The sequence below is a fragment of the Cornus florida genome, unplaced genomic scaffold, assembly GCF_030987335.1.
Source record: "Cornus florida cultivar Cherokee Brave unplaced genomic scaffold, ASM3098733v1 CherokeeBrave_3.0.0_Hap2_Chr01, whole genome shotgun sequence".
NCBI classification, from domain to species: Eukaryota; Viridiplantae; Streptophyta; class Magnoliopsida; order Cornales; family Cornaceae; genus Cornus; species Cornus florida.
In genome coordinates, this window is record NW_026775571.1 from 36,913,803 (window position 1) to 36,931,585 (window position 17,783).

At 34.5% G+C, this 17,783-nt stretch overlaps 1 protein-coding gene across 1 annotated transcript; it reads right to left on the reverse strand.

The window, feature by feature from the left end:
* Positions 1 to 2,615: 2,615 nt before the first annotated feature.
* On the reverse strand, positions 2,616 to 13,650 carry LOC132294823 (ISWI chromatin-remodeling complex ATPase CHR11). The gene is made up of 24 exons (XM_059792827.1): positions 13,380 to 13,650; positions 12,361 to 12,492; positions 12,156 to 12,259; positions 11,763 to 11,875; positions 11,345 to 11,442; positions 10,996 to 11,175; positions 10,649 to 10,870; positions 7,035 to 7,169; positions 6,667 to 6,949; positions 6,501 to 6,574; positions 6,098 to 6,318; positions 5,920 to 6,007; positions 5,729 to 5,822; positions 5,390 to 5,578; positions 5,176 to 5,284; positions 4,994 to 5,083; positions 4,842 to 4,911; positions 4,655 to 4,709; positions 4,509 to 4,567; positions 4,251 to 4,416; positions 3,628 to 3,806; positions 3,312 to 3,527; positions 3,001 to 3,105; positions 2,616 to 2,919 (listed from the first exon to the last, which is right to left on the reverse strand). The coding sequence occupies exons 1-24, from the start codon at positions 13,608 to 13,610 to the stop codon at positions 2,902 to 2,904; spliced, it is 3,231 nt and encodes a 1,076-aa protein (XP_059648810.1). The 5' UTR covers positions 13,611 to 13,650; the 3' UTR covers positions 2,616 to 2,901.
* Between the last annotated feature and the right edge of the window lie 4,133 nt (positions 13,651 to 17,783).

Below are 17,783 nucleotides of genomic sequence, written 5' to 3' on the forward strand. Positions count from 1 at the left end.
AATTCATTTCAAAGCAACACTTAGTATAAAAATTATAAATGAATTAAAGTTTTATAATATTATTACTGAATAGATGTCTAAAAATAAATATTTATATTTATATATAATCGTGTTCACGCCGTACTTATGTCCTACTTTTTTTAAATTTGAGGATGTATCCATGTCGTATCGGGCATGTGTCCGTGCTACATAGGTTATTAAAAATTCTTAGTAATTATATATTTTAAAAAATTAATAACTAAAAAGAAACTTAATTATGAAATAAATTATTCATACAATACAAAATATTTGAGAAATAAAAACAGAATATTAAAGTAAAAAAATTAATCTAACTTAAAAATATTATTTGCTTACATATTGTGAGTTGATGACAATTATAATTTTATTTTTTTGTTAAAATAATAACTAGCTAACCAACAAAGATAATCAGAAAAATAAAAAAATAAAAAAAATAATAATAATAATAAAAAAAATAATAAAAAAAAGGTGGTGGTCCCATGTAGTACCAATGCATGATGTAACAGACTGGAAACTTTCGGACACTTTCACCTAGTTTTTTGTTTCTTCGTAATACGGAGTAATATACACACACACACACACACACACACACACACAAGTTATAGGCGTGCCTTATAATCTTGGTCTCTGTGGCTGGGTTTTGAGCCCCTTCGTGGGCTTTCTTTACTCTTGCTTGCCTGTACATTTTGTGCATTTATACACTTTTCATTCTTCAAAAAATAAAAATGTTGAATAGTTATAATTACTGAAAAATTAAATAGTTATATAATTTATCAAAAAAGAAAAAGAAAAAGAAGGAGATATATATCCATTGTGTAAATAGTGTTGTTGGTCGGATAAAATAATAAGATCCACTTAAACTTCGCAATAAAGTCAGATAACTAGTAGAATGTAGGACATGATTTTGGCGAGAGTTGTGGAATTCTAAGAATGCAGCCAAGATGAACCAAGGAGGATTTCACATTTAGTGGATCTACCAATCAGATATTTATGCAAAGACTTTTTCCAAACAACTGCAGAATATGATTATGGTCGGTTCACCTTTGTGAAAGACGTAGTATCTTTATACATCTAGTTGTGTGTCGTCTTTATATAAAAACATGTAAACTTTTGAAATCTTACACTTTAATAATCAATTCTTTAACATTTTCCCCAATCAACACTCAATTCTTTTTTGTTCTATGATTTTTGTCTTCCACTTCCAGTTCACCCTTGCAATTGAGCCTGAGAAAAAATTTTCCCCAAACAATCATTATAGCTTTATCTGTACCCTAGTAACTAATGTTGATAACAAAGATGCCACTTGGGAAGGAGGTGAATTGGTTTGTTTAATGTTTTGGACGTTTTTTTAACTTTGATGACTAATGGGTTGAACCTTTTTCGTCCTATTAATTAATCAACTCAACACACAAGCAACAAAATAAACTCATCCAAAAGATTGAAAAAATGATTTTTATATAGAGAGGGGAGACAATTGAGGATTTTGAGAAAGATACACATCATTGGAGAGAGAATTGTTATATTTGCTTTCATATTCCACACGGCCGCATGTTTGAGTTTTTAAAATAAAAAATTATTTTCAAAAAATTATAAAAGACGGGTCTGGTGTCCGAGCCCATTGGCCAAATTATCTGAAAAAATTATTTTATGAGTTTCCTTAAAATAGAACCAAATTTTTTTGTATCAGGATTTCCACATAAAAGGTTTAGTTTTCTTCTTAATTTTGTAGCATACCATAATTTCATAGAATTTAGAATAATTTAATTTTTATTGGTAAAACCACTTCGCCGTGTCAAAACTGTCAACTGCCAAAACTGCCAATTTGATATGCCCCAATGGTGTATGTCCAATATGAAGAAGCCATGAATATTTATAGGGAATAACGTACGGGTTGTGGCAAAAAAAATTAAGATAAATTAATATCGGAACCAATATTTATATGATATTGTGCACCCTTATACGCATATGTTCCTTTTCATTATATTTAAACTATTGGATAAAGCAAAAATTCCTTGTGGCCTATTTAAATTTGTTTTAATTAATAATGCAGTCACTTAATTATGCTGAAAATAAGTTATAACAGCATAGCAGCCCTCACCAAGTGGTTGCAATATTTGGACGTCATGAAATGGGTTCAGTGGCAAGGAAAAAAAAAATTTTATATATATATATATATATATATATATATATATATATATTTCGCATTTTACTTTTCATACACAATATAATAGTAGAGACTCCATTATATAAGAGTATGAAATGATTAGAATGAAAAGGGATAGAAATAGGAAACACTATTCCTCTAGGATGTTGAACAACAAATTTGATTTTGAAGGAAAATAAAAAATAAAAAACACAATCTTAATGTGACTATTAGTAATAAAAAATTGACAAGAAGCCAACGAGATATGGCATCATATCAACCAATCAAATTTGTTGAACGTAGTAATCACAAAATTCTAATATTCAAAAATTAATTAAGCATATCATAATCAATCTAGAAGCTAAACTGATTAGAAGAATTGTGGTTGATAATTTGATTATAAATCCAGATCACAAAGTGCATTCCATGGCTTTTCTATGTCATAGTATCCATCTAAAGAAGCCAATCCAACATTCATTAACTAATTTTACTGGCATTCATCACGTTGCCCAAACGATTAAGGTCTACAAAACAGCCTACATTCTAATTTATACAACTTTCATTACTACCATATTCGTCTAAAAATTTTGCACTTAGATGGCAATGTGTTAAATGGCTTCTGCTAGGTTTCGATAGAAATCGGCCAAATTGTTGAAAATTCCAGATATAAAAAACAGAGCAACATTACTCTACAAAGGAGACTAGAGCACAACAGTAAACGAAGGTACCGTAAATTGACATCATTTTTTCCTCTTTCCCTGCAGAAAAACAACAATCAGCTTTGGCACTTTTAGCTGCTAGAAAATAACCACATTAGAGAATCAATAACAAATAATTACCGAGCTCACGTAGTCATCCATTAATAATTGCTTCCGCTTCTTTTGAGTTGGAGGGGGGCTCTCAGCTGCCTGCCTTGCCAGGGCACGCTTTGATGGTGTATTGTTCTGAAAAAAAAAATAATAATAATAATAATAAAAAGAAAATAAAATATGGTGAGATCTACAAGGTTCGAAGGCATTTGGTGAGATTTACAAGGTTCGAAGGCATCGGGGCATTGGCTTTAAGTCCAAATAATGTATTTAATCAACTGGTGTAACAGTGGAGACTAATAAGAATAATAAAGTTCCTGATAAAAGGAGGCGATTTCAACCTTGGCAAGCTTCTTCTCTTTACGGGCCTGTCTCTCCCTTTCATCAAATTCCTGGTTTTCCCTCTCCACCAAACGAATGAGGGTATCACATCTCCTTGCGAGTTCTTGAGTTGTGCGAGACTTCACAAACCAATCAAAACGAAACAAAGTTGATGTGCGGAATGCAGCTTTCAACTCATCCCAGTTCCCATACCCAAGCTTGTGAACCATGCATATCTATGTTGAATAAAGCAGTAAACGGAGATAAGAAACCCAATTCCCAAATTGAAGTATACCAGCAATAAACCTGAAAAACTTGAGTTACAGAAAATCTCACCATGAATCTATCACATTCTTCATTGTACAACTTCCCTTTGTTCTGACCATACTGTATCTTCAATTCCAGCCATGGATTCTTGTAGCGATCCAATTTCTTCCCGATTGCTTTCATGATCTCATCTTTCCGAGAAATTCTAGCCTCCCCTCTTTCAATGTTCTTGATGATCCTATCGTAATCTGGTAACACCATGTTTGCAAAATAACGAATTAAAATCTCTAGTCTCAAGTTCAGAAGAGAAGGGTTTTTAACTAATTTAACAACTTCTTCGAAACCAACATTGAGAAATTTATTAAACTAATTTCATACTAACAAGGTTACTAGGGAGTATAAAATTTACGAGTTCCCCTAAAAATAGTAATGTTGTTCTGATCATGCAAAACACCGATATGAATGAAAAAAAATAAAAAAGACAGAAAAAGCCACCTTTCCAGTTTGTCACATCTAATTCACTAGGTCAAAAGACAAAATTAAGGGTACTACCATGCACTACAATTGTGGGAAATTTTATTTAATCTCCACATATCACTACCAAACACTCAAATTCACCTAAAAGTTAACAGTAAAATGACATTAACAAATACAGCTAAAAGTAACAGTTGCATCAGATTAATTTCCATTACCATTTAATTCTTTGTATCTTTCTTTAAAAACCTTCGCATATCTTTCAACTTCTTCATCCGTTTTCCCTTCCATTTCAGAAGCAATACTTTTTATATCATTCCGACCATACTTCTCACAAGCCCTGATGAAGGTATTGAAATCCCTTCTACTCCATGTTGAAAATCCCTACAATTCACAGGAAGACGAGTTTTCATAAAGAGGATCGTGATGACAACCTATTGCACTTGTAAAGTTGCGCATCATATTCATCCACTTACCTCTTCCAACAGCTGCTCCTTTTCTTCCTGTTCTTCAGCAGTCAAGGGGTCTCCCACCTCTAGATAACATGCATACACAATTAGGGTGGGTTCACTAAAGAAAAGGTCAGTTGAGAATTGCACCTTCAATAGAAAAGCTAACATACCTTCAGGCTCATCAACATCTATCGTGTCTTTTATCTGATTCTTTTGGTGTGCTTGCTTAAAAATATGAAAAAATAACACGAGTTAAAGCCAAAAGCACATAAAATTGCTTAGCTTTTAACATTTGCACTAATGAGAGGTTCAAAGCAAAAATGAAAGATACGGGAATTCAACCATCATCTCACCCACCATGAGATAGCGTACTTCTTTCTCATACAGCTCGCTTAGCCTCTGTGTATTAAAAAACTGGAAGTCGTGCCTGAAAATAAAAGGCAAGTTAAAGAAACTCAGAACCTCGACTCCACTCTAAGAAGGAATAAACCAATTTATGAGATGCTTACAACTGTGGCATGCGAGGGATTCGAGGCTCTTTAGGTCTTGTCGGACCACTTTGGCGCATCGTTTGCTTAAAGTATTCAGATTCTGAGTAACTGATAAAGAGGACAAGAAAATCATATTTTCAACTAATAATAGAACAAGCATAAAAGGTATCATGCAAGCAGGAAATGGACATCAATATTACTTGCGCTTCCTCTCTCTTCTTGGTGGTTCCATCCAATTATCACTAACGATTTTCTTGAAATCTAACTTGTTATCCTCCTTTTCATCATCAAAATCATATAAATCAGCAGCTGCACAAAACCAGATAAAATAAATTTAGCTTTACTTAGCAATATGCCAAAAGCAAAAGCTAATAATAATAATAATAGAGTTTTAAAAACAGTAAATAAACATACTATCATCCATTTTAAATTTGATGGCATCTTCTGTAAATTTCTTCATCTTTGCATCAAGCTCAGCTGTTGCCTCTTCTCCTTTAGCAATGATCCTATCTATGTCCTCATCTGTAATTGTGCTGTCCTTGGAGCTAAAAACCATTTCAGCACCAAACCTTACCATTTGCAGTAGCTCATCTTTATTAACAGCTGAGAGAAGCCCATAAAAAGCATTGTTTTAGCTTTTATTCAACAAATTTCAATATTAAGTCATGAAAAGAATGAAACTTCTTTTTTTGTTGGCTTGGGAGGGAGGGGGATAAATATTATAAAAGCCACTTGTATACAGAAATCACTTACTTTTTTGCTCTGCTAATCGTCCTTGTTGGATCACCAAAGCATCAAGTGCAAGCTTTTTGTAAGCCCTCTCAATCACTTTTTCCTCAATTGTGTACTGTGATAAATCAATTAGAAGGAAAAATATATATTTAACACGTTATGATTCCAGATATGTGGCTCCTAATGCAGCACTAATAAACAAAAAGCTGAACCTCGGTACAGAAACGGAACACTTGAACTTCTTTCTTTTGCCCAATCCTATGGGCACGGTCCTGAGCCTGCAGATCAACTTGTGGGTTCCTGCAACGTGATAAATAAGAGATCAACTGAGTTTGGAGATAATATTACAATTTTCTAGTTTCACCAGACAAAAACAAAGAAAATTCTCACCAGTCACTGTCATAAAGAACGACAACATCTGCGGTGGCAAGATTGATACCCAGGCCTCCAGCTCTAGTTGATAGTAAGAAGACAAATTTCTCACTCCCTGGCTTATTGAAGGCTTCAATGGAAGCATCACGATCTTCTCCACCAGTATTCCCATCAATACGACAGTACAGGTATCCACGAAACATTAAATAGTCTTCCAAAATGTCCAGCAGCCTAGTCATCTGAATTTTATAGCAAAAAAAAAATTCACAAAATTAGAATGGAAAAAACAGATCAACATGATATATTATGAGAGAGTTAAAATACTGGACATGGCGACATGCATTAATGACAAAACAATAATAACCCCAGGAGTAACATGGAGAAAATGATCCTTATATGAAAGAATAAATAAATAAATAACCTGTGAAAATATCAAGACCCTTGAATCACGTTCTTTTAGCTTCGGTAGCAACTTATCCAAAAGAACCATTTTACCTGCATTTTATAATGAATGGGTTTAAAAAACAGATAAAAATATAACTGACAAGCACCAATTAACAAACATCACTATAGAAGAACAAGCATACCTGCATTTGTAATAAGATGGTCTCCTGTAGTGTAAGGTGGGCCCGGTTCAGCACCTTGGAATAGATATGGGTGATTACAACATTTACGCAGCTGCATTGCTATATTCAGAAGACGTTTGCGTTCTCCACCAGCATTTACAACCTCAAGATCTTTCTGCAGTAAAGCCTTGTAATACTGCTTCTGCATTTGGGACATACCAACTTTGAGTATCGTTTCCTTCTTGGGAGGCAAACCTTTCTCAACATCTGACTTCAACCTTCGTAAAAGGAATGGTCGGAGGACCTTAATTATGCAGGAAAAAAAGAACAATCTTATCAGAAGGAAGATAACAAATCAGTGCTAAGAAATTGAGAGTTCATTGGCTTACCTTGTGAAGTTGTTGAACAACTTCCTGCTGGTCATTTTCACCAGAAATTTGAAACCATTCATCAAATGTTTCAGCTGAGCTAAATATCTCCGGCAATAGAAAGTTCAGAAGAGACCAGAGTTCATGAAGATTGTTCTGCACAGTAGAATAATTACCAAGAATATTATGTCGAGCTTATGATAACCAATATATATATAGATGTGTGTGTGTAAATGAAGTCATAAAATCAAAAATGGGGCACGTGCAAATTATAGTGGAGCGCTCACACCAGGCTCCATATATATAACTGAGACTTAAAATAAACAGAAGGGTGGAAATATTCAAGATCTTCCAGAAAGCCAAAAACAAAGCGTACATGCATCATTAATCCATAGTAGTCAAAAGCACTGGGCGGGCACACCTCAGGCGCAAGGAGCCTCAAGGTGCAGCCATTGCGCCTGGAGTACACCCATGCGAGGCTTCTTTAAGTAGGCCCACGCCTTGAGTAAAGAGGCGCGGAGCCCTAGGTGCATAAAAGGTGAGCCTCAGTGAAGTAAAATTTTTATCTCTTCCTTTTTACTTATCACCATTTGATTGGCAGACACAGTAAAAGAAAAAAAAAATGAAAAGAAAAGGACTTCAGTCACTTGACGTTTTGACCAAAAAACAAGGATACCAAAAAAATAATAATAAAAAAAAGGGGGAAGTTATCAGTCTAGGGCTTGGATAAAGCTCATTGGTCTATCTGTCTACTGCAATTGGACTTAAAGCTCTCCTCTATTTCTTCTGCATATCAACTAAGCACCGTAACCTGTTTGAATTTCAAATTGAAAGCTCTATTGAAATACAAACATCTGTTATTTCACTCTAGAATCTCACTCCAGAATCTGTTTCAGTTCTCAATTGAATTACAAACATCTCTTTGTTAGTTCTCACTCCAGAATCAGATTTTCTTTTTTATATGCCTCAAAATTGACATGCTATTCATTGCTTTGAAATTGACATGCTATTGCTTTGAAATTGATGTGCTATTGAACTTTAGTATTTGGTTTAGTTGACTTTTGCATCTTTATAATTACTATTGCATCTTTATTGGGTGCCACTTTTTCCCCCCAAACTTGCGCCTCACTTCAGTCAATCACACGCCTCAGACTCCAGGAGGCCTTGGCGCCTTAGTGGCCTTAAGCCTTTAACAACTATGCATTAGTCTCAGTTATTTATCAGGAACTATAAGTCTTGAGCCAGCAAGTTTCATATCGTCAGAAGTACACCTAATACAATCCCTACAAATCACACGAAGCTAAAAGAACTCCGCCTGTGAAGCTCGGCAAAAACATAATCCACTGGATACCAAAGTGGTCTAGAACTAACTACATTCTAAATATCTCTGGCCTCTTCAGAATGAGGCAGAAAATGGTATACAGCCTTTTTGCACATACAACACCAATTGGAATCATATTCCCTCACAACCAAACTATTCCAATTGTTTTTTTGTCTAATACAAGAGAAATCGGAGAAAGGTAAAAACTATTTTGTGCGGGTGGCAAGGATAATCATAGGAATAATAATAGAAAAATATATGAGAGAGAAAATTGTAGAAATTACAAGACAAGGAAATAGATTAATAGCTATCAAACTTGTATTAGGCACAAATATTTTGAATGTAATAAGCGCATATGCGACACAAGTAAGCTTTAGATGAGAGTATAAAAAAGGCATTTTGGGAGTCACTAGATAAAATGGTACAAAATATACCGAGTCGCGGGAGTGTGTATATAAGAGTTGACTTTAATGGGCAAGTACGAATTGACCAAATAGGATAGCCATGTATCCATGGAAAATATGAATTTGGGGATAGAAATGAGATTCTAGAATTTGCAAAGGTTTATGATTTAGCAATTGCAAATACCTTTTCTTTTCAAAAAAGAGTAAAATTTAATTACACTTAAGAGTGGTATGAATAAAACACAAATTAATTGTCCATATAGGAGAGGCCAGTTGACATCATGCAAGGATTGTAAGGTAATTTTGGGAGAAAGTCTTACCATCCAACAATGGTTGCTCATATAAGACAGGTAATTAAAACCATTAACTACCAAAAAAACCAAGAAAAGGGCACCAAAACATAAAGTGGAAGGAGTTGAAAGGTAACAAAGAGATAACCTTTAGACAAAAAATGCTACAAGAAACACAAAACAACTGGAAGGACAATGTAAATAGTTTGTGGATGAACATGGTGCATTCTATTAGGAATGTGGCAAAAGAGACCTTGGGGGAGATGGATGGAAAGAAATTTATTAAAAAAGAAATATGGTGGAATAATGAAATACAAAAGGTAATACAAGATAAGCAAAGTTTTATGGAGTAGAAAAAAAGTAAGAATCAAGAGGAACTAAAGAAATACAAGAAACTAAAAAAAAAATGAGGCTAAGAAGATGGTAGTTAAAACCAAACAAATTTTCCTAGATGAGTTATATGAAAATTTAGGTACAAAAGAGGGTAAAAAAGGTGCTCCCTCCATCCCACAAAAAGTGTACACCTTTCCACTTTTGGTTGTCCCAAAATAATTGTCCCAATTCAAAATCCAATGTACAATTTTTTTAATATTCCTAATTTACTCTCCTTGCCCTGAAGCTATAAAAGCATGTGGACCCACCATAGAAGGGTATATTTAGAAACTCATTCTCTACCACTATAATAAAAAATATATATATTTAAAACTACACCCTTGAAAAGTTAGATTCCCAAAATAGGGAAACTTTTTATGGGACGGAGGGAGTATTTATAAATAAGCAAAAATTAGGAATAAAATGACTAGAGATGTGGATCAAGTCAGATGTATTAAAGATGTGGATAAAAAAAATATTAGTTAAAGAGAATGACATATTGAATAGGTGACAAAATTAATTTCAACAACTTCTAAATGAGGAATATCCTAGAGAGGACATTGGGAATAATGAACCCAATCTTATTATGATACATAAAATCAATGGATCGAGGTAGAGAACACAGTACCAAAAATGAGAAACAATGAAGCGGTAGGACTGGACAACATCCCTACAAAATCATGGGGAACCTTAGGAAGGGTAGGAGTTGAATGGCTGACAAATCTATTTAATAAAATTTTAGAGGATAGTACAATGCCCAGTGAATGGAGGAAAAGTACTATAATACCAATCTATAAGAATAGCAGAGACCTACAAAATTGTAACAAATTATAAAGGAAATAAATTAATGAGTAATACTATGTAATAATGGGAAAGGGTAATAGAACAAAGACTAAGGAAAGAATCTACAGTGTCCAATAAAATCTAAGCATCCATCAGATAACAATCAACACTTTGATGTCAAATCCGTAGGGGGGGATAAAAGGAAAAATACCACCACCCCTCCGTGTTGAGAAACGTGTCAACTGCCTACCCCATTCGAAAAAGAAAATATAGGACATATTTTGGTAATTCTCACATGCGCAGTAGCATGTCACGTGCCTCCAAGTTTCAAAAACTGTTATGGCAACTTATTTAGTCATGTCTGTGCTTCTTAGATAACAAACTAGCATCAAGTCTGATTTTAAATGTAGAAGGAAAACAGGCAAGTACACAATGCAATGAAAAAATATTGGATGTCCTAGATACCTGAAGTGGTGTTCCTGTTATAAGTAGGCGGTAGTTAGTACTGTAAATCCTCATTGTTTTTGAAAGAAGTGAATTCTCATTCTTAATCCGGTGAGCTTCATCAATGATAATATAGCGCCAGCTAAAGCGGCGTAAGCTAGTTTTCTCTTTAATGGCCATTTCAAAACTAGTGACACAGACATCAAACTTCCCAGCAACCAGTAGCTCATCGCGTATATACTTCTGTAAAATTAGATATTGAGAAAATATTAGAATCCAATTATCTTTTTTCATAAGAAAGCAATAGATTGATAATCTGAGAACTACGAAATACAAAAAGTTGACTCACTAGAGTTTAAACTACTTACCCTTTCATCAGGATTTCCTAGAAACTTCACAGCACGCAAAATTGGACAAAAACGTCGAATTTCATTCATCCAGTTACCAAGCGTAGACTTTGGAGCAACAACCATGTGAGGACCAGCTATTCCCCTGAATTCATGCAGATAGCCCAACAAGGAGATGGTTTGCAATGTTTTACCCAGCCCCTACACAATGTCAACAACAAATCATCATAAATGAGAAAATTCAAGTCAAAAATTTGTAAAGCATACATCACAACAATGATATGCAACAGCTAGAAGAAGAAAGACATTAAGTGTGGCATAAAGCTGCATGGAATAAGGGTCAATTCCAAAGATGACAACTTCCACATACCATCTCATCTGCGAGGATCCCATTTATGCCATTCTCATAGAGCCGAATAAGCCAATTTAGCCCAGCAAGTTGGTAGTCCCTCATCTTTCCATTAATACCTGCAAAAGAGAATGATCAGAAAATGTAAATTAACACTTTGAAATTAAACCACATATCAATATAACGGAATGTCGGAATGTAAACACAACAAAGGAGATCTTCAGATTAGCATCTATATAAACAAAATCTATAATCTGGGATGGGGTCCACTAAACAAATTGGAATAATGGCTCCCAAATGAAAGGGATAATCATGAGTCAAGTAGTACCTTTCAGCTACTGGTTTTGGTCACCCTATGAGAGAATAAGGTAATATAAATGTAAATTAAACACACAGATCGAGAGATCTTTATAAGAAAAGAAAAAGAAAGAGATTGTACAAGAAGGCTGTACTAGCAGCCGCGTGCTTCCTGTCCCAGAAAGACCATCTTCTTCCTCCTTGAGGTATTCTTCATCTTCTTCCTCTTCAGTTAACTTTGATGCATGACGACCCCTGAATCATATAATTAAAGATAAGAAATCCATCATTAGACTTGATTGGATTTTTGTATCTTCTATATTTTCCTCCTTTTTTTTTTTTTTTTTAAGTTTTTGGGAACTATGAAACTTGGCCATATAACAAAAATGCACAAAACAGTGAGTTATGAAAAAAGAACCTCTTCATTACAGTTTCATTAATCACATAGAGCAACCTAATAAACTATGTGCAATAAAAGACAGTGTTTTGAAGACACAAACAGAGAGTAAGCTCTTCAAGAGGAGAAAATTTACACCTTCCTTTTGATTTCTTCTGAGAGGCAGACTGGCCCTTTGCAAAATGAGCAAATATCTCTGTTTGCTCCAAAAGATACTTTAAGCGCCCCTTTCCCTTATTGTTCTGCCATAAAAATGAATGTTATTTCCTAAGTTATTATATTCAATAAAAATTAACTCAAAATATGATCTGCAGAAATATCAGTCCTCTCATGTAACACTCACCATATCAGCATCAATGGCAGCATTTTGAGCATCTAGTATTTCTTGAACCTTTTGTTTCTTTAACTTCTGCATTTCTTTTAGTCTGGCCTTTTCACGCTTGCCAATTTCATTATTACTCACAGCATTCTCGTCCTGCAGGCAAATATGAAAACAACTTAAAATAATAATAATAATAATAGCCCAACCTAACAGTACACATTATAAGTGGAACTCTAGAGAAACCAACCTAATTATATAAAAATAAAAAATAAAAGAAAAATTATTAACTACAGTACTAAAAACACCCAACACTTGGGAAACTTGTTAAATACATATAACTTAAAAGTATAATATAATAGTCCGATAAAGAAGCATAACAACTCCGTTTATGATCCCAATTAAACTCAAAATGAACAAAATCATGTTCTTTCCATGAAGCCATCTTTCAGTGGCGAGTAACAGTAGTGAAAGGCAAAGGATAGAAATAAATTTTGAAACTAATATTTCTCAGTAGTTGGGAACTGAAAAAACTAAACGCTTCAGTCAAGTAAGCCTGAAAAACTATTAGGCCTAATAGACTTAAGTTTTTAGTTTCAACATAAATCATAGGTTACAAATTTTCACTTTCTTTTTTATTTTTCTTTTTCTTTTTTTTTGGGATAGTTTCAAAGCGCAATTTTCATTACAGCATCACAAACATCAATGCATACACAAATGAGCAAATTAACCGAAAGAAACATGATCTTAAACTGGAATATCAAATTTGTACTAATTTCAGGAGAAAAATCATAGTAAAAACAATCATTCAATATAATAAAACTGTAAAGACATCATATTTTTAACTCAGGCAGACATAAAGCACACCTAAATACTAGCAATTTCACCGTAACTAACGTAAACCCTAGATTTACAAATCCAATCACCATAAATACCACATAAAAAACCTAGAGAGCGCACCAAACCACAAGCCAGATGACTCAGATCTAAAGCACGCAATGGAAAATCGCGAACAGTACTCGGAACATGCAATCGTGAATTACCTCTTCAGTTTCTTCTCCTTCTTCCTCCTGGTCATCACCGGCGACGGCGTTGTCTGACGGCGACTTACCGTCGGCATCGTCGTCCGAATCAGCCGTTCTGGCGACAGCCTCGAGCTCTTCCTCATCTTCCTCCTCGTTGATTTGAGCCTCAATTTGCTCCTCCTCCGACGAATTCGACCCACTCGACAGAGATTCCTCTGTTGAATCCTTCGATCTCGAGGGTTTCGCCATCGACAATAGCTCCAGAGAGAGAGAGGGGGGGGGGGGAGGCGTTTTAAAGAAAATTCGGAACTAGCGAAAGGGTTTTTTATATCGCTTTGATGGTAAAGTGTGTATGTGTACGGACACTTGGACTTTTGAGGGTTCGAACTGAAACGAGAATTTCCCGCCGGTTATAGAATGGAAATGCGATTTCCCGCCATGGTGGGGACTATTGGTGGTACCGAGGGGCTGAGCCCTTTGGCTGGCTCGGCAGGGTTGGGTGTTAGCGGTTCGTGCGGTGCACACTTGCACCATGATTGCTTCTTGTCATTTTTAATTTTGATGTTACGAATATACTTTTGTTGGCTCAATTTCAAAATTATTTTCAACTAATTTAAAGATAAAATTTTGTGGTCTTACTTTTTTTCCAAATGCAATTCTCAGTTGGTATAAAATGTGACTCTAAGGAAGATAAAGTTATTGGCTTAAGCTTAGGTTGAGGGACGAGAATCTAAGGTGGTGTCCTTTGGTCATTTTGGGCTCAATTTATAAATTTTTGAATAATGATAGGGTTGACCTTAGCCAATTAATTTTACGAGGCTAATATCATCATAAGTCATAGCATCAGAAATAAAAATGGCATAATGATAACTTCAGCCCCTCACATAAACAAATCGGAATTGTCCAACTTTTGGACTCCAAGTCATTATTTTAAATGTCTTTTTTCCACAACCTAAAAAATGTTGTTATTAAGATTGTCATTGTGTTTGGCCTTAAATTTTCAATGGGAGCCTTTCAACTTAGATTTTTGGATTACCAAACCATCTTTTACGCAACCAAATAATGGAATTAGTCTTTTAAGTGAATCAGATGACTGTTGGAAGGCAAGGATCACCACCTTCTTTTAGGTTCTTCAGTGTCTCAACAAAGATAACTTTCAATAACAATGGAAGAGTAGATGAAAGGAGCATTAGGAACTGCAATCGTTCATCAATTTCAAAAAAAGTAAACTTACAAAATAAAAGATAAGAGGGGATGGAGCCAATCGTTCAATCTTTATTCCATAAGTAGAATTCCAATACAAGTTTACAAGCATAGGAATTGACAGAGTATAACACTACTCCTAAGGAAAGTAAAGTATAAAGAAATTACAAGTAAAAGGAAATAAATACAACGAAAGTTTGAAATTGCAAGATTTGTGAACCTTTTGCACAGCATTCTCCAGCGCCTTTTAGTTGATTCCAAAATCGGTTGAGGGCGGTTATGCGGCGGTTGTAACCAACTGTTGAAGTTGAATTCAAATATTGTTGGAAAATATATGGTTCAAATGACAATTAAGATATAACTAACCTTATAATAATATGTCATGAGATAATTAATAATACGCTAAAAATAATTAATGCAAATTAAAGCAATAAAATAATAGTAATAAATAAAGAACATGTTAGTATTAGTCTATCTTTACTTTTCCGTTTTAGTTTTGATTTGCTTTATTCTCCATTTTCAGTTACTTAAGATCCAACTGGGTTAATTCTAGTGTTTTAAAGATCTATAGATGCCAAGCTTCAAGGAGGAATTGAAGAAAAGATAAAAATTCAAAGTCAAAAAGACCCAATTGATCGGATCACAGTTTGGATTATTGTTCTGAACCCGATCGATCGGATCACTTTTCGGAATCCGATCGATCGGACACATAATCCGATCGATCGAATGCATGCCAGAAAGTTGCGATCAAACTTTAGATTTAAAGACCAGTTCGTAGTACACTCAAATGATGAGCCTTGTGTATGATTTCTGACCACTTTGGTAGCCCATGGGTGAAGTATAAATTGAAGATCAAGCCATTTTTACAAAGATTTTTACATTTTGGGGATCAAATTTGGAAACGCTCTCTCTACTTTTGTAATACCCCTAATTTTTAAAGGTTTATTTATTTAATTAAATTGTTTTTAATTGATTTGTTTGGCTATTTATTTATTTAAATTGTCTACTAAGTTGTTAGAGTGTGGTTATAATTTAATTGGATATTTAATTGTTTAAATATTTTGTGTATTATTCTGTCAACTTGTTTGTGATGTGAATTGGCATGACATAAATTGTTTATGTGTTGTGTTAGCATGTTAATAGGTTGTTTGCTTGTTAATTATTTGGGTTTAATTCAGTTAGACCCCCTGTGGTTTCTCGAATCTTCAAGGAGGCCCCCCCACATTTGTAAAAATTCTGATTACATGTAACGACCCGGTCATTTGCTTTCCTTTCCTTGTTCCTGAAATTTTACAAATGAATTTTTTTCGTTTAATTTTCTTTTCTGAGCTCTGTTTCGTGTTGCTTAGTGTCATCTCGAGTGCTCGGAATTGGTTTCTGAAACTCTTTTACGTGAATTGACAACTTCCTTTGAGGACCGAGTCATTTTCGCATTTTTCGTTTTTCGGACACTATGCGTTATTTCGTCTTTTCCCTATTCTGTCATTTTCCCTATTTCGTCTTATCTCCGTTTGTCAGTTTTTGGCACAACTTCACTTCTCATGCTCGGAGTTGGTTTTTGACTTCACGTGCCTTCATCTTGAGTGGTTTTCTCGAAATACGTATATTTACTTTTGCAAGAAAGTACTTTGGTTACTCCCGGTGTCTACAGGGGCATAGATGTACAATTCTTCAGAATCTTTTTCATTTCTTAGGGTGTTTTTCGTAAATATCTTTTGAAGATATTTTATTTCAGGGGCATCTAAGAAAATATCTTTTGGAAGATATTTTCATTCTGGGGCAATTTCGCAATTAACCCTTTTTGTAGGGGCAATTGTGCAATTAACGAAAGTTATTGCAAAAATGTCTCGTCTGGAGCTTGGATCCTCGTACGGTATTCATTTTCACTTTTCGTTGACTCGTAAATTTATAGAATTTCCTTCTAGTCGTTTTCTCCAGTTTTAGAGATTTCTGGCCTCGGTTGTCGCCGAACTTGTTTGGGGCATATCTCTCTGCACGGGACTCGGTTTTTGACGCCGTTTCTTCCGTTGTTCATATTTTCTCATTTTGAATCTTTTTTGTTCACGGAGTTTTTCCGCTTGAACACGTTTGCTCAAAATCCACTTTTCCGGACCCGGCGGGGCCTTTTTAGGGCAATTTTTGAGACTTACTATAAATAGAACACTTAAAGAAGAAAAATCAGATTTTGATCATCTTCCCCACCTCTCTTGGCTGGATCTCCTAGCAACCATGGCTGCTACTTTCTCTCTCCTCCTTTGGTCCACTTTTCCTTGGTAGAAATCCTTCGGCCTTAGCATTTATTACTTCCCTCGACGTACTCTACCTTTTGCTTTTATTAGAATCCATTTCCAACGATTTTTCGAGTTCAGGTTTGGAGTCAAGTTGAGATTTTCATGGGGCTTCTTGGGGATTCATATAGATCGTGTTACCCCCGACAAAATCTAGGAGTTTCGTCGGATTCGGAGCCGTTTCAATTTGGTGGGAATTTAGGATTTTCATCTCAAATTGAGGTAGGGGATGTTTTAGGTTTAAATTCTTGTTATATAGCATGCTTGTGATGCTTATACAACTTATTGGCATGATTAAATATAAAACCTAGAGATTTTATTATTCATTTTTCTGTTACGGGATCTGATTTTCCCGGTTGCTCATGACTTGGTTTGAACATGTAGCATGATTTTATATTGCCCCTTGATATACTCATTGTCTTGTATTAAAATTGGAACATTTGAATAAGTATTAAAGATTTTATTTAATATTTATCTTAGGTGAAAGATTAATTCACATGGCCTTAACTAGTTTGAAATTAATATGTCTTAGCATATTATATTAGGCCTTAACATGCTCTTCAACATAGTTGAATTTGAAAGTAATTGGAGGTGTTTTGAAAGTTAGTAATTACTAATTAATTTGATTAATTAATTTGCCCCGAGTGCACTATTCACTCTATTTAAATTCCGACTTGATATTCTTGACTTACATGCCATATAACTTCACATATATTTGATTTAGAATATTCGGTTGGGTTTTCAAACCATTCATTTAATTAAATTCCTTGTTTAAGATTTAATCCTCATGGTGATATACAACTTGGAATTGAATTATGGCATGCTAGAAAGTTAAGCTTAGGTATAGTTATTCACATATATTAAATTGGGATTAATTGCATGAGAATTGCAACTTTTAATTTATATTTAACTTTAGTGAAAGTTTAATTCA